Raw genomic sequence first — 20,874 nt, 5'->3', positions numbered from 1 at the left:
CAATTATCTAAATCACTTCACAGTCAAATTTGCATGCCTTATCCAACAAAGAAAAGCAAGGCAATTTTTAGTCTAATTATGGTTCTGATTTTCAAAGATCATTTTGTAGAAGCCAATCTTTTGTATTAAGCATTTATTTATGTACAGGAAGTGAGGGTTATTTTGAAAGTTACACTGTATGTAGAGGCACACTAAAATTTCAAAATCATTTGGGGATTTATGGGCATGAGCTATTCAAACTTCCACACATATAGACTCATAACTTGAATGTCATGGAAGTGCAACCATTTTAAGCTGAGGCCCGATGAAAATCTGTGGCTTGCAGTAGAGTAGTAGATCCAAGTACATATGTAAATCAGTGGGTGTGACATTAATACAGCTTGCTAGCACTTCACTTTTGCTTCAACGGCTGAAGATATAAAGCAGCGTAATTTTAATCCATGACGACATCTGGCTGGTTGTCAGATTGATATCTCCTTCACTCTAAAATGGATGACCTCAAGCACCAGTGTAAGGGGACAAACAACAGGTCTTCTTAGTATATGTGACAATTCAGAGAGAAGTAGTGTAGGTAGAAAGGGCACTTCTGTACAGCATCTCTGAATATTGTGTCTTGCTACCTAGGAGCTCTATGTTCTTAGGGAACTGGGGTGCAGTACCCAGCTGGTCTGACTCATGAAAGACCTTCCCCCTCCCCAGCCTCTACTTGAACCAAAGCTGATCCGAAGAAGGACTTACACAAAGCAATGAAAAGGCAGTCAGAGAGACACCTAAACCACTGCAGACAAGGGTGACAGGATTAAGGAAAATCCCCTAGCCTTATTTGCATCAAAAGTTAGGACAGGGAGGCATCTCCATTAGCATACAGAGTGGAGAACAGAGATTCCAAAGCAATAACTGCATGGAACTGTGGGACCAGAAAAGCAGGGAAGCAGTGCATGATGGGGAATTTCTGTTCCAGATGTTAATGAACTCGCACCTGCATACACCCAGCTCAGTAGTTATCAGACCAATTTGAGTAATAAATCCTTTATTGGTATCCAAAATACTGAAGCTGCCTAATTGCATTGTGAGCTCCCTCGAAGGACCACCACCCACAGGCAGAAATGATCAGTTCCTATTCTCTAGCCTGAACAAAACAACTTTGGTATACTACCAAGAGCCATAAGTTTACCCACAAACAAACCTAATGTTCTCCCTTGAACCACTCTTCTTTCTCTACAAAAACCCCTACCCATGCTCAAGTGCTCTGATGCTTGGATCCAAAATCTGTATCAGTTCCATTTCGACTTCATCTTCTCCTGACTGGTCGTGCTGGGGGCTCTGCCTGTCTCCATCACTCCGGACCCACAGCTACCACCACCACCTGGGAACCCTGATCGATTCAAGCTTCACAGAGTGGTGAGAACCTAACTCTCTCTCTCTCTCTGTTTAGGTAACCTTCTGAACCTGATTTGTGTGATCAGTTGAAGTTTTCTAAACCTGACTTTTGTAATCAAATTTAAGTTAGATTTAATATAATAACTGTTTTGTTTTTTGGCTCCCCGTGTAGTTATTACCAGGTGATAAATAACTTTAATGATTAAGCTGGTTGCTTCGTGCTCTCTCTGTCTGCAGCAACACTCCTCATACCTAAGCTAAAGATCCCTGCAGCACCCAAAAATCCTGTGGGGTTTGCTCATCAAATGGTACTACCAGAACAATTGTAACATGAAAGTTGGGATAGGGACATGCTGAACCTGGGGCATATAAGGGTGGCAGCTTGGAAGTGCTGCTCAACCCAGCCTGCTCAGGATTATTTTACTCGAGTGCAGTGCCCATGACATATGAGGGGTGACAGCTTGGAGGTGCTGTTCGACCCAGCCTGCTGAGTGGAGGGACATATAAGGGGTCAGCTTTGGTATTGGTGATTAACCTTGTCCTCTCAGATGCTCTCTTTAATGTGTGTGTATGTTCGTCTGATTCTGGGGCTGGAAGAACGCAGCCCTGGGGAACCTAAGTCCTGCAGGATAGCTTCATTTGGAGGGAACTTGCAGAAGGGAGAAGTAGAGCTTGGTATGAGAATACATTGATAGAAGTACAGAACCCCCTACCCAGAAGAGTAATCCTAATAAATAAGTATACCCCAAAGTAACAGGCAAATCTGGTAACAGTCTATGTAATCCAATGGCGAGTGAGTGCTACAGAGCCCCCTCTGGGGATAAAGGGGATGAGTTTTTATAGTCCCCAACGAGGGAGCTTTATCTCTTCAGATCAAACTATTTAAGCTCTTGCTTTTAGCTCTGGAGGCCCTTGGCTGAATCCTCAGTGTGTCAGCCAAATTGCTATTTCTAGCTTCTTGCTCCCCTACTACATTTGTACACTTTACCCCATTTATCAGGGACCTACTCATAGTACATCTCTCTGAACTGGCACATATATTGAGAGGACCTGTTCTTCATCCCTTTCCACTGGTGCTTGAGGTCACCCATTTTAGGATGAGAAAGAGATCTGACAACCAGCCAGAAGTTATCATGGATTATTATGCTGCTTTATATCTTCAGCCATTGACAGCAAAAGTGAGTTGCTAGCAAGCTGTATTAATGTCACATCCATTGATTTACATATGTACTTGGACATAGTTTACAGCAAGCCACCCTACGTTTACATCAAAATGTGATTTTGTTTGCTCCTCTTCATAAACGTTGCCTGCACAAACACTACATAAGCAAGGAACATCAGCAAAATTTCAGACCCCTGAATCCTCCCATTTTAGACTAGCTAAATATGGTTATATAATAGAGAACAGCAAACCCTAAATTATACACAAGTGGACAAGGGTCAAACATTCCACAGAGCTGAAGATAAAGTGCTTGTCAACCTGCACACAGCTATGGTTTTCACAATTTGCAACTCAGTGAAGGCCTATTTGAAACAACAAATTTTAACAAAATTAACCTCTTAAAACAGTTATTTCTATTTTCTACAACACAAAATCCAAAATTAGGTACTGCTGAAAATACAAAGAGAAAGGACTGAAAAGCAAAGTCTGGCACAACCCCTTTTAATATATCATGAAAACATTTATTTAAAATAAAACCCTAGTTTAAATGAAGAATAAAAGTATATGATTTTGCTAATGTTCACTAAATATTAAACACTAGATGGAGCAACTATCCTACTTTATCATGCCTTTCCTTTCCTCAAAGGACAGACTGTCTGCTTCATATTCACAGTTTGTCATTACATCCATAATAATACTGTGACAAATAGACTTTGCATGGGAATATTACATAGAACGTACAAAGTAATTTACCAAGTGGCACAAGAAAGACTTCTTTACACATTATTCAGGGACATTAATAATACAAATACATATAAATGAAATGTTTAGCAGCTAAAACTGCTTTGCCTTTTAAAAGCCTTAAGGGAGTAAAATATTGTTTACAGTTTACATTCTTTTTGGATCATACACCTGACCTGCACACTCCAGAATGTCTCAGTGACACCCCTCCCACTAAAATGCTACAGTGCATCATTCTATTTACTTTGTTTTTGTCTGAAAATACTCAATTATTCCTATTAACTGTTTTTAATGTATGTTTTGACCCCAGTCGTCTGTTTTGTTTTTCTAAGGAGAGGTCATTTATTTTTAAAGAATCTCCCTATCTCCCACAACTGGACATTTCCCATCTCTGAATCCAAACTAAATCAGTTTTGGGTTATAAATTATTCAGTTAAAGGACCCCCACACCTCTCTCCAAATGTGTGTGCCCTCCACCACTGACCTAGCGGCAGGTTGCTGGGGATAAAGGGGAGACATGACAGCCTGCTACCCAGAACACTTTTTTATAGCATAATGGATAGAGCACTGGACTGGGATTCAGGAGACCTGGATTTAATTCCCAACTTTACCAGTGTCCTGCTGCCACTCTGTCACTTTCCATGTGCCTCAGCTGCCCCATATGGGGATAATGATACCGACCTCCTTTGTAAAGTGCTTTCAGAACAGTGCATAAAAAAGCTAGGTATTATCATCACCACCACCACCACTATCTCCTATCAGGGGAACAGGTGGGAAGCCAACTCCACCACAATTCATAGAGAAGCCAAGCTTCCCATTCTTCCTCTTTGAAACAGAGGCACTCAACTCATCTGGAAGGAGAGCCTGAGCTGCACCTTCATGATTATTATTCTTTTAAAGAAATCTTCTACTCTTTTAAAATAATATAAAATAAAAAAATTAAAAAACAAACAAAAAAAATTGAAAGGAACTCTAGCATCCCCTCTACTCTTTCACCAATGCAGATTGATTCTTCATTTTAAATATACTTCTTTTTTTGTTTTTTTGTGCAACCAACAATATTTTATAAAGTTTTAAAAGAGCAGAAGAGAGGCTGAGTAGGCTAGGAAGTACTACTGCCAAAAAATGCCACCCAAGAAAACGAACACGATTATATGGCAAATGGAGGAGAGTAACACAATATGGTTATGTACCTTCAGAAATGTCAGATAAGCACTCAGTCTGGCTGCTTTTTTCAGCCAAACACAAACCTCTAACTCTTGAAGACTCTTTTCTAGCTCTTTCTTTTAATAAACGACCCCTTGTGAAAACTTGGTGAACATATATAGAATGGTATAAAGGAGATAAATCAAGAACATTTGTCTGTTCCCCTGGCTCATGGCATAAGAACAAAGGGGACAGTCAATGAAATGAAAAGGTGGCAAATTCTAGATTGCAGAATTCATTGTCACAGGAAGTCAAAGGGACTGGACATTTTAGCAAGATTAAATTAGAGACTGAATATTTATATGGATAAAGAATATCCAATCATCATCCACTTGATTTTTTTGAAGGAATATTAAACCTCATGCTTCAGGGTTTAAGCCAGTCAAACTATTAGAGACCAGGATAAGAACGAATAGGGGAAGGGGAGGGGCAGAATAGCCCACACCTGTCTACTACAAGGCTCTTATAACTTCTTCTGAAGTATCTGGTATTGACCATACATGGCCCAGGGAGATGAAAAAGGTCTGATGCACCTAAGATGGCCCATGCTGTACGGCTGCTGTGGGGAAGGCCAAACTGAGGTGCCAAGATGTCTGAGTCTGCAACTGGGGACCCAGATAAGAGCTATTTCTCCCTGCCGCAGTTCGTGTGTGTGTGTGTGTGTGTGTGTGTGTTTTTACTCCTAAGAAAAATACACACAAAGAAATGAGATGTGTTTCCTGTGGTCACTGATCATCCTCTACCCCACAGGTAAATCCAAGAGAATAGCTGTTTGACCAAAGATACCAGGTAGTATGGAAGCGGGTAGCAGGCCACCAGTCCTTCCCTGCCAGAAGACAATACAATGTAGATTTGGATGGAAATGGGACCTGGTCCTCAATCAGTTCAGATATTTTGGATAAGCATCCAACCTTTTGAGACGTCTCTTCTCTATTATTAGATTTATATGCATTTTCAGTTCAGTATGCTGAAGCCATATAACAGCACACTTTCCCATTTACTATAGTGGTCTGTATAAGAGTGTATAGTGTGCTTTTAAACTCTATTAGCAATGAAGTTTGCATGCTTTTTATTTTATTCCCTAGGTAGGCACAGGTTAGACTTCACTGCAATCAGGAATTCAACAGCAAAAATCCTACTGACTTCAGTGGGGCCAGGATTTCACCAAACAATCAATAATTGTGATCAGGATACACTGTGGGATTTTGGTGGGAAACACTGTTGCTTATCTTTTGACACAACAAAACAGTAACCATTAGTCAGGGAAATGAGTTTCAGACAGAAAGAATGTCTTCTCAACTTTTTCTCCGAAGCTGCTTCCTGATTGGTTCTCCTCCTCTAGCACACTCTTGTGGAGTATAAAGGAAGAAAGGGAAGAGGATCTGTTAGTGGCAGTGCTACTAGAAATGCCAGAGGACAACCTCCGTCCACATGGTAACCCAACCACAGGCCATCAACCTCTCTGTACATCAGTTGGCTAGTTCTAAGTCTCCTATGCATCAACCACAGGTCCTTCTCAAACAGGTAAGCCACTAAAAGGCCTTTACTGTACAGTTATGTTGAACGAGAGCCCACATAGTATTTGTCTAGGGACTACGTAGCAATAACTGTCATTCATAAAAATATACCTAGAAACCAATGTAGAAAAAAAAGTCTGAAAACAATGTAGATCACGTTAAAGTTATTAAAATAATGAATACTAGATTTCCTGTTTTAATTTCTCCATACCTCAATAATATTTTCTATCATTAATTATCAAGAGAGACAAGACCAATGCCTGGTTAACAAACATGGACTCTGTTTCAGCAGGAGCAAAGTGCTTTAGTTTTGAGTTGACACAAACTTACCAGATTACTATTAAAAAATCATCTATTTACTAATGGAAAAGACATAGGCCCCAGGTAAGTACGAGAAACCACAGTACATTTACTCTGAAATGTGCTCATTCTAGTTTATCTAAAATTATGTTAGCGCATGATTTGAGGTGAAAGATACAGGATATCTCCAGGATTGTATAGTAGATTCTTTATATATTCCTTTTAAAAAAACAAAACAAAAAACATACAGAACAGAATCTCTCAGATTTGTTTTTCAGAGGTTAAACTGTAGTGATATGGCTAAGAGGGCAACGTACAGACAATTCCCCTCCCACCCTCAACAAACAAAAAACCAAAACAAACAAACAAATAAAAACAATCCTGGTTTATTACTGTCAAAATACATCAATAAACTACATTGTTTATTGTAGAACTGGCAACATACCTGCAAGTTATCACAGTTTGTCAGTTCATAATTTGATAACATTTCCTGTTTTCTTTATAAATATTAATTATTTTAATATGTATCCTTGCCAGCTTCAATACCTTAGCTAGTTTAAGAGGCCATCGTTGACAAGCAGTAGTCACCTTCATAATTCTCAGTTGGTGTAATAATAGATGCTTCCATACATAAACAGTTGCTATAATCCAGCTAACATTTAACAATCATCTGCTCTGGGATAATTTCCCCAAACACTGACTTCAGCTATGTAGGCTGCATGTCCCAATCAATTCAATTCTCACTATTAGAGATCAAAAGAATGCTAATCGGAAAGAAAAATATGGACCAATACTGTGTACTTAATGGCTTGCAACCTTGGTTCATAGCTACAAATTAGTAAAGAGGCCCAGATAACCTTGGAGATCTGCAGTATTTATGATGGGACAGTATCCCTTGGTAACTGGTGCTCTGTTTAGTCCAACTGATGTTCTCTATAAGAACAGAAGTCCTCTTACTTCACACTGAGATTGAGAACTCCTTAACCATTCAGTTTGGAAAAAACCAAAAACAAAGGCAGACATAAAGGGTAAGGTCCAAGACCCCTCCCCTCCCCCAAAATAAAGGCAATTTTTAAACAGTCTTTGTTTTTTCAATATGAGAATTAAAATAATTCCAGTATTTCCTGGAATTCTCATATGTTTTTACAGTATCTAACACTATGGGGCTTCTGTGCTGATTAAGATGTTTGGTCACTACTAAACTTTTAATAATGATAATAATGAGCACATGAAAATAAAATTTTCAAACGGTTCAGAGAGCAGATGCAATAGCTTTGAGATTCAGTAAAGAGTGCCCCTTTCAGCACCACTCATTTGATTTTAACGAGTCCCTTATTAAACTAAACCAGTGGTTCTCAAACTGTGGGTTGCGACCCCATAGTGGGTTGCAATCCCATTTTAATGGGATCATCAGGGCTGGCTTAGACTTGCTGGGGCCCGGTGCCAAAGCTCAAGCCTGAGGGCTTCAGCCCTGGGTGGCAGGGCTCAGGTTGCAGGTGGGGCTTTGGCTCCCCTCCTCCCCCGGGTTGGCGGGACTTGGATGAGCTCAGGCTTCGGTGCCCCTCCTGGGTTCCTGTACTATTTTTTGTTGTCAGAAGGGGGTTGTGGTGCAATGAAGCTTGAGAACCACTGAACTAAACTAATGGATTTCATCTATCACCATTCCATTTGTCATTTCATGGATATCTAGGACTCATTTAAAGAACAACTTTCAAATATCTTCAGAAGATACTAGATGACAAAGTACAGGAAAGTTTTTCTCTAATTAACCTTGCTTTTGCATGTATGTATTAGGACACAGCGGTTTCACTCTAACAAGGCAGATCACAAATATTTAGGTATATTTTATCATCATAAAAATGTATTTTAATATTTCAGTGAAGGAATCTGATAGTACTGAAAAACATTTTGCAAAAGAAGGAACAGAATAAACATTCTCTTCAAGAATGAACACAATGTGACTGCAACAATGAGATCTTTTTATTCAACAGATAAATCTATTGAAGTTTTATGTATCTGAGCACCTTTAGATAGCCTTGCAACCTAGTGGACTTTGAGTTTCTGGACCGTCTCTGAACTTCCTGTAGGATTCAGAATTATACCTGCTTATCTTTGTGACAAAAATAAGTTTTAGGTTTGCACAGCACACACAGTACGAGAGTGTTAAGCCTCTTCCTTCACTTTCATCATCTAAACAATTGTTAACAGAAAGCCTGATCCAATGCCAACTGAAGTAATTGAGAACCTTTCCTCTGATTTCAATGAGTGTTGGATAAGTTCCCTTAGTTCCACCCAAACTTGCCTTTAGTTATACCTAGGATACACAGGACAAACCCTAGAGACAATGAGATTGCACAGGTGCGACTGAGGGCAACGTTTTGCCTTGTAGACCTGTATTACTAAAAATGATGCACAAGCCAGAAAGAATAAAACCTGATTTTCAGATTCCAGACTGACTTTGCAGGCCTTGAACGTGATTTTTTTTTTTAAACTAAAGGATTTTTTTTTCTAAGTTTTTAGCCACAGTTCATGTGGAATGCCACAATGCCATTTCTAAGGACTCTCTTCAGAACAGAACAACACTAAGTATAGAAAATGTCATGCTTGTACTACAAATTATCACCTGTGGAGGTTCTTTGACTTAATAAAATAATATTACTTTAATATTAGCATAATACCCATTAAATATTCAGTACTATATCATAGTAATTTGTTGGAACCACTTTTACAAACTACTCCATAATCAGCCTGATAAAAACAAAGGTACTAATTAATTACAATATTACTGGCAAACTGAATTTTTTTTCCACAAAAACCAACTGCCCCAAATTATGCAAACATTCAAATGACAATAGTTAATCTTTGTCGTCTTATCCAAATTTTATCACTGATCTTCCCCAACCCTTTAGTACTTCTCACCTCTTCCTAATTTCTGAATCCACTAGGATCTGCCTCTTCTTGTGTGGTGGAGGTGGTGGGAGTTCTTCTTTAGCATGCTTAACCAGGATTTGTTCTCTGCTGGTCACCATAGTTACAGTTTCCATTACAGTTGTCTGTGTTAGTGATGTCTGAGTGGCGGTGACAGCCTGTGAAATCTGTGAGATGTATTGAAACAGAGGTCACACATTGCTTGAAAGACTTCAATAAAGATTGTTTGGAGTGCCAATAGGAAATAATGAGAAACTGCTCCTGTCTGATCCCAGGTTGACCTTCAGAACAAAACAACACTGTATTGAACTCAAACCAAATTGTTTTATCTGACTCATGCTATGTGAATAAGACATCTAGGAAAGTCAATCTCAAAATCAGAAGGAATCCTAAGTAGAATGTATTTATTGATGCTTTAGAAATCATGTCAAATGAACATAAGAGAAAAAGCTAAAGCCTGTTTCATGAGAAATATCATATTTCTGTAATTTTTCTCACAAAACAGGTTATTTTAGCATATTATAAAATGTTACTATTCCTTCATTTTAAATATTTATTTCTTGAGAACAGACCAGGGTGTCTTTATTTGACTTTGTTAAGAATGACAGGCAGTAAATCTTATTTTATTTTAATGCTTATCATAATTTTCAAATTGATATTTAATTAATGACAGATAAAACATATTTGTGGCAAAGAGCCATTAACTAATTTACAAGAAATCTTAGCTTGGAAATATTGACTGTCATGTGAGTAAATATATAACTGAATATGTTTCCATAATTAAATCTAAGATTAATGGGATCATAAGTCCCACTAATATTTACAAATGTAAAACTGCATATTGATCTATTGAAGATGGTTTCGTTGGCCAATATATTCCAGTGCTGCACAGGTCTGAAATACAGCTACATGCAAACAGGTTGGTTTAGAAATACATGCTGCCCACTTCAGCTGGATAGGTAATGCAGAGATACTTAACTGATTTCAACAGGAGTTGTGTGTGTTTATATAGCTTTTGGAATGATTAAGCTCTTGATATTTGGACCCATTGTTGTAATAATTGGGTCTACCAATTTTCCCCAATGATAAGCTCAACTGTGAAAAATAAGTGCAAGTTCTAAAATATCATAGTAACCTATAACAACACGGGCGGGGGGGGGTGCGCGCGCACACACACACACACACAAAGCGATAGAAAGACTGAATTAGTTCCCATATAAAAAGATCTATTGATATAATTCAAGGACTGTGTTAAGATTATGCCTGGTAAGAACAGTGAGACCCCGGAAATCAATGACCCAGAATTGATGTGTCAGAAATTAGGCCTAATTGGTGGATAAAATAATGAGGGGAAGCTTAAAATAAGAGACTCTGGGGAGAAAAACTGATGACGGGAGCAAACTTCACCATTATGGTTGCCACTCCCACTGTTTCCTGGGACACCTCACCTTTTTCATCCTAATCCTGAGAATGTCCTGACCAGACCAGGCCTGATGACATCACCCCCTTCACTGGCTGTGGCTGAATCCCACCACCACCAGCGAAGTAAGACTGTTACCCTGCCCCGCTCATGTGTCCTTTTCCTTCCCCACCTTATTTCTTTTCTCTCCCTCTCCTTTTGCCTCCTGTCTAATCATAGTCTGGTTTAGATGGCCAAAATGATATATTTTGCAACATTGCTGTAAGCCTGTGACCAGAAAAGTAGCTAGAAGCGTTGTCCTAAACAACCTGATGCTGGTACAAGTTTTCCAGGTCTCAGGCTGGCTGATAAGAGTGCGCTGGGCCCTGTGTTTCTCTAGAGGCGACTTTGCAAATGAAAGTCAATGCCAGAGACAGAAGCTGCATTTTCTACTTTTGCTGTTCGTGTCTCTCCCCTTGTGTGTGCATTTGTCCTAGGCCAGGTTTACAATACAGACATACATCGGTATGACTGTGTTGCTCAGGGGAGTGAAAAATCCAACCCCCTGGGTGGCATAGTTATACCAATCTAACCCCCACTGCCCACCCCATGTAGATAATGCTAGGATGATGGGAGAGCTTGTCCCGCCTGCACAGTTACCACCTCTTGGGGAGGTGGAGTAACTATGCCAACAGGAGAAGCTTTTTCTATCAGCGTCTTCACTAAAGCACTAGAACAATGCGACAGCTCTGGTGCAGCTGTGCTGCTGTAGTGTTGCATATGAAGACAAGCCCTGATATCGTTTTCTAGCAAATGGGATCAGACTTTAACAGCAGCCGCAGCAGCTCCACCCCATCTCAACTAACAACTTCTCCTTTCTGCAAAAGGGTCATTATTCCCCACCTAAGAGACTGTCAGACAGTTTTTTTTCCTCTTTTTTTCTTCCTAAAGACTCTCTCTAGCTAAAAGGAAAGGGCACAGCAAGGGATGCTGTTAAAATGAAAGACTTTCTTAATACTTCATTTTTCCAATGCTTTAGCTATTTTCTATATCTTTAATAAAAGGTGAAAAGGAATTTTAATGCTGTAATTGCCATGGTACTAAGCAGGCTGAGCTCCCTATATACCAAATCCCAAATACTGTTTCATATTGGACATTTTTGCAGTCACATTAACACTATTGACTCTTTAGGCCCATTTATTCCATCTAAATTAATATCACTTCATGCTATTATACAGCTTCTCATTGAAGCAGGGAAATGTGCTGTCCAATCCCCCAATCAAGCAAAGGCACTTTTCTTCCTTGTTCCTGCTAGCTGATTTGTCAGGGAGTTGGCTTTCTTCTAGTTCCAGCTTCAGTGACCAGCTGATGGTGCAAGGAGCTGGAGCAGAATATAAAAATAAGGTCTGGCAAGATGGCTAAAATACAATTGGTGTCTGAAGATCTAGGTTTTTAAGCCATGTTCATCACCTTGGTATCTGTGTTCTCCTATTCCTAGGGGCAGGGATCTATGTCTCAGTCTCCAAAAAGTTATGATGCTATATAAAATATATAGGAATTCATTATATACTGCACAAAACTCTCTGAAGATCCCAATTAAATTAGAGTATGTTCCTATCCCAATTATTGGCATATTGGTGTTCCCATCAGTTATAGAGATATTGCATATCAGACTCTCTTACCTTTGCCCCATCCCACTGTCTTTCCCTGTGGAAGGAATAGAGCAGGGTTTCTCAAACAGGGGTCCACACTTGTGTAGGGAAAGCCCCTGGTGGGCCGGGCCAGTGTGTTTACCTGCCCTGTCCGCAGGCCAGACGATCGCGGCTCCCACTGGCCGCAGATCACTGCTGCAGGCCAAAGGGAACTGCTGGAAGCAGCGGTCACGAAGTCCCTCAGCCCGCACCGCTTCCAGCAGCTCCCATTGGTGCGGAGCAGTGATCTGTGGCCAGTGGGAGCCGCGATTGGCCAGACCTGCGGACGGGGCAGGTAAAAATACCGGCTTGTCCCGCCAGGGGCCTTCCCTATACAACCGCTGACACTTGGTTGAGAAACCCTGGAATAGAATAATACGGAAGGGGTCATACACTTGTTACCAGTCAGCCTCTTTTTATAAAATATTATTAGTAAAAACAAGCAGTGTTCCTGCCAAAACTGCCTAATCTCCCACCTTCATTGAGGAAGTGGGAAAATTCTACTGTTATTTGTCCAATCTATGGGGCTAGGGGATAGAGCAGGGGGACAAAGGGAAATTCCATTCTATTTGTGAATCTGGTAATCTGTTTTATTTACTGTATATAATTTAGCAGAAGTATGACAACTGCAAGGGGACTATATGCCTTTAACCTCCAGCAACCCCAACCTAAATGTTTTTTTTTTCTGTTAACTAACAGTTAACATCTTTTTATATGAGAACATAAAAATGGCCACAATGAATCAGACCAATGGTCCATCTAGCCTAGTATCTTTGCTTCCAACAGTGGCCGATGCCAGATGCTTCAAACAGAATGAACAGAACAGGGCAATCATTCAGTAATCCATCCCTGTCATCCAGTCCCCGCATCTGGCAATCAAAGGCTTTTAGTTACAAAGGGTCAAAATTCTGTGGTCTTTACTCAAGCGAGTGCAGAGACCTTTTAGGTATATTTGAGTGTAATATATTTATTGAAATTGGTGGTATATTGGTACTATCACCTGGCAAATATCTGTTCTGAACAACTACTATGAAGTACATGCTTAAGACAAGCCTTTTATTTTACTTATTAAATTGCTTCCAAAGTATATAATATATATATATAATTGCATCTCTCTTGGGCTCCTAGGTTACATGCCAGGGCTTTAGCGTGCTCAGATATGACACAGTAGATCACAGCAATGATAAAGCAGCAAGTTAAAATGAAATACTGCCTTATAAAAACTAACACTTTTTTTTAAAAATGAACTTGCACAGCTCTAAAATAATTAAATTCAGATCAAACCTCTCCTATCTCGGGTTTTATAACATTTGCTGATGAAAAGATGAGGGGATCATGTGTTATTTTAAGGCTGTAATTTGAAAGCACCCAAAATCATTGTTTAGTCCTCACGTTCATTTGGGACCATACCCTGCCATCACTCTACATGCAACACACTTACTAAACTCGGTGAAAGTTTTACCCCAAAATCAATATCAGGATGTTTCTGACAACTTAAGGTCATATCCTGTCATAGTTGCACTCGTAGATCAATTGCAGGACACAGATTACAGTGAATAAAATGCAAGACGAAGAAAGCATAACTGTATTCTACTAAATATTTCCCCAGCCTGTAACCAACTGTACAGTAGTAACAGTTTCAGCTGCTGGTTAGAAACTGCTTTAAACAAAGCGCACACTGTAATTACCATATGTTCACAAATGTCAAATCACAATGCATAAAATGCTGTAGGGTGTGATGATTTACATTAGAGTTTCTCAGACAGGGATTGCTGCTTGTGTAGGGAAAGCCGCTGGCAGGCCAGGCCGGTGCGTTTACCTGCCCTGTCTGCAGGTCCAGCCAATCACAGCTCCCACTGGCTGTGGATCACTGCTCCGGGCCAATGGGAGTTGCTGGAAGGAGCGGCCAGTAAGTCCCTTGGCCCGCGCCGCTTCCCGCAGCCCCCATTGGCCCAGAGCAGTGATCTGCGGCCAGTGGGAGTTGTGATTAGCCGGACCTGCGGATGGAGCAGGTAAACACAGCAGCCCGGCCTGCCAGGGGCTTTACTTGTGCAAGCAGCGACCCCTGTTTGAGAAACCCTGATTTACATCTTCAAACAGTGGAAAGTATTTATGTGCTTAACCAACAAAAACAGGTGAAACATGCTTCGAAACAAAACTGAACTATTAATTTGGCGCTCATAATTGTCTAATTACTGAGATGGTGGGGGGTAAGGGAAGCTGGGACTATATCTAGAGCCATTTTGATGCCAGTGTTGAAGTTCAGAAAGATTAGGTAGATACAGTTCTACATTACTACTCTCAATCAGATAAGAACTTTCAGTAACTCTACTTACATACCAACAAATAACTCATATTCTTCCCCAGAGGAATAACTGTTACATCATCACTGAAGTGGTTTGTTCCATGACTAATTTAAGGGTGTCCCAAACAAATGCTGCACAGCTTCTTCATCTTTCTAAACACCCTGAAGTACAGATGTCAAACTGAGAAAAGGAATTATGGCTTGGACTTTTAACCCATTGTTACACAGTCAGAGCTGTGTGAAAGAGTCGGATGACACATTACAGAAAAAAGTGTTCAAAACCAAACACACTCTACCAGAATAATATCTATGGGCCTCTCTTAAAAATGTATGCAAAGTAAAGGTGCATCTGCTTTTTTAATAGAAAAATATCAAATCTCCACTTCATTCTTATGGAAACATACACTGTGTGTGCGTGCACGTGTGTACAAGTGTAAGATTTGGGGACTTTAGTACCATGTTTGTTTTTATTTTTTAGAACAACTTTAATGCTACTATTTCGCTATGGAGTACTTGTAACCTCCCTTCACTGTTGGAGCTGTAATTTGTCTCTAATCAAAAGCATGAATATCTTTAAGTAATAGTTGAGAGGACAGGGTTTTTTGCTTGTTTTTTTTCAAATTAAAAAAATGGCTGAGGGGAAGTAGCTTATGTCGTGTCACTAATTTAGACAGAGGTATAGCAAAAATAGCTGGACTTTGAAATTTGGCATGATTATGGCCATTAGTGAAGACTATTGTCCTTGATTAGTTTGAAAAACAGTTTTGAAAAAGTTGTAAATATTTGAAAATGGCTACTGTGCAAGTACAGTATATTTCTCGTGAAAGTCCCAATCCTGCAGGCTAATCCATGAGGCAAGACCAATCAGAATTAATAGGGCTCTGTGCAAGTGCAAGGGTCTGTCCATATGAATATCTTGCTTTATCACTGGCCATGACTATAAAAGCATTTTAAAATAAATACAGTGCACTTGCATGTATAATCTAATTAAATACTCATTTTTCAGAACTTTTTTACTGACTTTATAACTTCTGAGCCAATCGTCTTCAAATGTGACTTGTTTTGTAGCTCTCACTGAGATTCAAAAAATAAAGCAATGTCAAGACAACAGATCTGAAACTTTAAAATCAGCAAAATGAGTTTGTCTTAAAGCAAAGTTGAAAATCCTGCATATTTAGAATGACAGCAGGCTTTAAGGTCTGAGTCTATCTAAAAAAATTTGTCCCATGACTTGATGATTTTAAATGTGCCGAACTTTGAAACACACAAACTGATTTTCTTCAAACCTGATGTCATGTTTAATTATATTGTTGTCTATCATGTGGTATCTATAAATGACACTTACATTGAAGATAATTAATCACACTTAACCTGAATTGGGAAGATCTTCAACAAAATCAGAGCCCCATCACTCCTTGAGCAACTTTCAGCTCTTCCATGCAGTCTTCCTGCCAGGGCCGGCTCTACCGTTTTTGCCACCCCAAGCCAAAAAAAAATAAAAAAATAAAAAAGCCTTGCAGGCTCTAAAGTTTTACATTATTTTGTTTTTAAATGCAATTATGTAACAAAAAAATCAAGAATGGATGGAATGTCGCCCCTTAGCATGTGCCACCCAGGCATGTGCTTCTTCTGCTCGTGCCTGAAGCGGGACCTGCTTCCTGCTCTATGCCAGCTTCCATATTGTTCCTACAAATATGTTTGGTGGTGGTCTTTTTTTGGAGGGGTGGGTTTTGGCTGAAGTTATCCTGGCATCATAAGCCTGAGTTTACTCTAGCTCACAGACTTTAAGGGACCACAAGTTGTCTTAGATCCACATGTGAACAGAAAACAGTGCATATGGTGACCAGATGTCCCAATTTTATAGGGACAGTTCCGATTTTTGGGTCTTTTTCTTATATAGGCTCCTATTACCCTGCACCCCCATCTCAATTTTTGACACTCGCTGTCTGGTCACCCTAACAATGCATTACATCGTATTGTGTTCTATTGTGAAACACTTTGTGACATTGTAATTTGGCTGCATTAGCACACATACACAGAAGATGGAAAAAGTCTGTAAGTAAGGTTGTGCACTCAACTTTAACTTTCACATCACCTGAGTTTTGGGTGTCTTACTGTGCATCACAGACTTTAAACTAACTGTTTTTTTCCTCAATTAATTTATTATTCTGTTAATATGTTATTTTTTATTGAGCACATTTCACACTGTGGCAAGTAGCAAATATATAAAAATTATCATCATTCAGCCCCTGTAAGCACACGATTTTTTTTCCCCCAAAGAAATAAAGTTCTGTTGTAGTCAATATTGAAGTAATTGCATAAAGCTTCAGTTAACAACAGGACATACTTTCTCATTAACTTTCAACATGGAGAAGACTATACTGAGCTGCCTAATGCCCATCTTGTGATTAAACAGATTACAAACTCCCAGCTAATGGTCCAATTTTCTTTTTTAAATATAAACTTTCACCAGTAGTTTTCCTGTTGGCTAAACAGGGAAATGAATTTTACTAAGACACTACTTGAATTCATCACACCCAGCACTAAATTTCTGTGCACTGCAATGAGTGTGAACACACGGTAATTACACTGTGGGTAAAAGTTACAAATGTATCTAAGTGACTCAGCAGTCCGAGTCCCATTTGAAAAGTGATTTAGGTATAGAAGTGCTTTATATCCTGGGTTCATTCTTTTAAGAACAATCAACAGCTACCAGTTGCAATTGTGGTAGTTGCTGAATGAAGATGACACAAAAATCAAGCATCTTTTCTTAATATTTACTTCTTATTGCTCCTGGTTCTGCATGCCCTCAGTTCACAGAAATTCCACTGAAGTAAACGGGACTTCCGCATGTTGCAGGCTTGCAAGATCAGGCCCAATGTTGAGGGGGGAAAAGTATTATCCATTCATGATCTTACAGAATAGATGACTAAATTAAGTCCACCATGTTTTTAATTCCTGTAAACATGAAAGTATCAATGTCTATAGAGGAGACAGGAGCGGTGGGGGGATTGGAGTGTTAAGAGAAGAGGAGACAACCACCATCTTTTAAACTAAGAATAAAGAACCAATATTTCAAAATGATTGCAACACACCTTTAAGCTGGGGGGAATTTAGCTGGCTGGACAAATGAAGGGAACAGTGCTTTATGGCTGCAGGAAGGAAGGGCGAGAGGTCAAACTGATGCAAAAGGGAACAAAGGGCCAGCATGGCAAAATAACTCATTCCTGGGAATCGGATGGGTGGAAGGGTTTAAAAGGGCAGTCCAGTGCGATGAAGCCCCTTTTACAGGGAGCACGGAGCACCCACCTTCCCTCCCTTTCAGTAGTAAAATACCAGATTTAGTCAAGACCTGCTGTGGGCATTGCTTTAGCTCCTTTTTATCGGGGGCTGGGAAGGAATTTTTCCAGCAACACCACATTGCCAGTTTGGCCTGTGTGCCTTAAATGCATGTGTAAAGTAACAAATATTTTAGGGTTGTTTCAGTACTCACGTGTTTTGTGAAAAGAAAAAAAAAACTATTTACGAAAAAATTATTTATTGTAGTTTACGACTGCAGTTTTCAGTGGAGCAACTAGGGTGCTGATTTTCATTTTAGTTTACAGGACTTATAGTTTCTGATTACTAAATGGTCATTCTAAGGATCTATTACTCTCTAGAAGTATGGAGTACAGTGCATGTAATTTTGATCAGTTTAATGCCTAGTTCCTCATATTTTAATAAGAATTGTATTTATCTCAACTAGATTTATAGTTATACACCCATTAACTATGACACATAAGGAGTATTATAAAAGGTAAAAGAGCTGAGGAAAGTTATAACTGTGAGGATATACTGTAAGATCTCAGAGATCAGGATATCAATTATTACTGACATTTAACAACCGGCATTTATGAAAGTAGAATGAGTTTAAGAAGTTTGAGCACACTTACGTATTTTGCTAGTGGATGAAGGCAGTACACTTATGCACTTCTCTAGTGGATGGAGGGATCCCATTCAGGGCCACACACAACTGGTCTTGAGATCCCCGGAGCATAAAGGCTACTCCGTTCCTGGCTAGCACAACTAGCAGCCCTAGCCACCCATTAAAGAGACAAGACCAGGCCCTCATATGCACTCATCATGTACAGACCAGCAAAGCAGACCCAGCTGAAGGGAAGTGCTTGTTACAGCCCAGAGGATGTGTTCCCTGGTAGCTTCAGGAAACCTTGAGCCTGCGACCCACTACCTCCTGCAGTTCCTTATTGAGTCGTGTACCCCAACACAGCTCCAAACTCAAGGCTGTCTCTTCAATGCTAAACTGTCACAGAATTTTTGTCCGGATAAAGACTATAGGTTGGAGCCCAATGTAAATATAAAAGTAGTAAAACCAATCCTCGGCTTCTATAATTACATACTCTGTGCAGCACAAATGATTATTTTAACTTAAATTGCCAAACTGAAGACTAGCAATTGCATGCAGTTGTGACTTCCACCCCCGCACCTTGCTCTTCTCTCTACTCCTCCCCCAAATGAATTTTGTCTACTTCAACTAATTTAGTAGCAACACAAGAGCCAGGCAAAATAAACGACTCATGGATTTTAGATTGAAGGAAGGATGCTGTTGATCACAGGTGTTCCAGGTCATTGCAGGAAGTTTAACAAATCTGATTTTATTATTATGCTTTTTTTAAATCGTTAGGAGGCAGAGCATTTCCCCCTTTAAGCTGTACCCACTGCAATCCTGGAAGGAACAAACCTACAGCAGCTAACATTAGCTTTCTTCTTCCATAGATTTCAGTATTACTTTTTTATATCCTTTGTTTTCTTAATTGTCTCAACTTTCAGATTTCTATATGACCTTCCTGCCTGTCATTTAATCCTTTTTATTATGTAATCTACATATGTTTTACTGTCCCTGGAGGTCCAAACTAGGCACATATGTGGAAAAGTTTCTCATCACTGCTAATCTAAATTCTGCTTAGATTAACAATGTTAATGTTAACAAATTTGGGAACACTAGTGTACCTGGCCCATTTGTTTCTCATTGCATTTTCAGCATAGAGTCATTTAGGATGTTTATTGACAGTGCTAAAAATGGCTTGAGAAACCAACAGGTCATCTACAGTGCAGTGATACCAATGTTAGCAACACTGGTGGAACTGAAATGGTGCTAGCAATCATTGTGCAAGTTGAAGGGTATATAGGCTAAGCAGGTCTAGATCACCAGGTTGTAAAAACTCCAGCAGCAGATCTGCAGTCTCAGGATTGCTAGTGGAGCTGCACTGGTGCTATAGCCACAGTGAGAGATTTTCAGAAAAGTTAACTGCAGACCAAGCCTCTGCGGCTGTTTCTCCACCTGTAAAATAGGGGAAAATAAGATTCCCATCTACCTGGGGAAGCTTAATTCACTAATGCTTGTAAAGGCCTTTGAGAATTTCAAGTGGAAGATGTTATAGAGGTGGAAAATGTTAAAACTAGGGCTGTCAAGCAATTAAAAAAATTAATCGTGATTAATCACATTGTTAAGTAATAATAGAAAACCATTTGTTTAAATATTTTGGGATGTTTTCTACATTTTCAAATATTTTGATTTCAATTACAACACAGAATACAAAGTATACAGTGTGAACTTTATATTTATTTTTATTAGAAATATTTGCATTGTAAAACACAAAAGAAATAGTAGTTTTCAATTTACCTAATGCAACTACTGAAGTGCAATCTCTTTATCATGGAAGTTTAACTTACGAATGTAGAATTACTTACAAAAAACCTGCATTCATATGTAAAACAATATAAATTTTAAAGCCCAGAAAGTTCACTCCATCCTATTTCTTGCCTAGCCAATCACTCAGACAAACAAGTTTGTTTAGATTTGCAGGAGATAATGCTGCCCACTTCTTGTTCACAATGTCATCTGAAAGTGAGAACGAGCCTTTGTGTTGCCAGTGTTGCAAGATATTTACGGGCCAGATGGCTAAAGATTCATATGCCCCTTCATGCTTTGAACACCATTCCAGAGGACATGTCCATTCTGATGACAGGTTCTGCTAGATAACGATCCAAAGCAGTTGTGAAAGTAAAATGAATTATATTGTAAAAATAAGAATGGATTAAAAAAATGTGTATGTACCTTTAAGCAGAAATAAGAAATGTTAAAATACAGGTGCCAGGAAAAGAAACATTAGGCATAAACAAGAGTGTTAATGGCAAAACATAAACAAAAGATCGGTAACAGTTAGTAAGGAAATAAGATATGCATG

The 20,874-nt window shown here is 39.3% G+C and overlaps 1 protein-coding gene across 8 annotated transcripts in view; it reads right to left on the bottom strand.

Annotated features, from left to right (window-relative positions):
- Positions 1–20,874, bottom strand: part of LOC116825693 (dystrophin) — a 1,328,444-nt gene that overhangs the window by 1,302,181 nt on the left and 5,389 nt on the right. For all 8 annotated transcript variants that reach the window (XM_075059803.1, XM_075059815.1, XM_075059808.1 and 5 more), the window contains exon 2: positions 9,226–9,401. In XM_075059803.1, coding sequence (XP_074915904.1) covers positions 9,226–9,350 — 125 coding nt within the window. In that variant the 5' untranslated portion in view covers positions 9,351–9,401. The remainder of the gene's footprint in view (positions 1–9,225; positions 9,402–20,874) is intronic.

The sequence above is a fragment of the Chelonoidis abingdonii genome, chromosome 1, assembly GCF_003597395.2.
Source record: "Chelonoidis abingdonii isolate Lonesome George chromosome 1, CheloAbing_2.0, whole genome shotgun sequence".
NCBI classification, from domain to species: Eukaryota; Metazoa; Chordata; order Testudines; family Testudinidae; genus Chelonoidis; species Chelonoidis abingdonii.
Note: the sequence above shows the minus strand (reverse complement) of the source record. Positions and strands in the feature narration are given on the sequence as shown.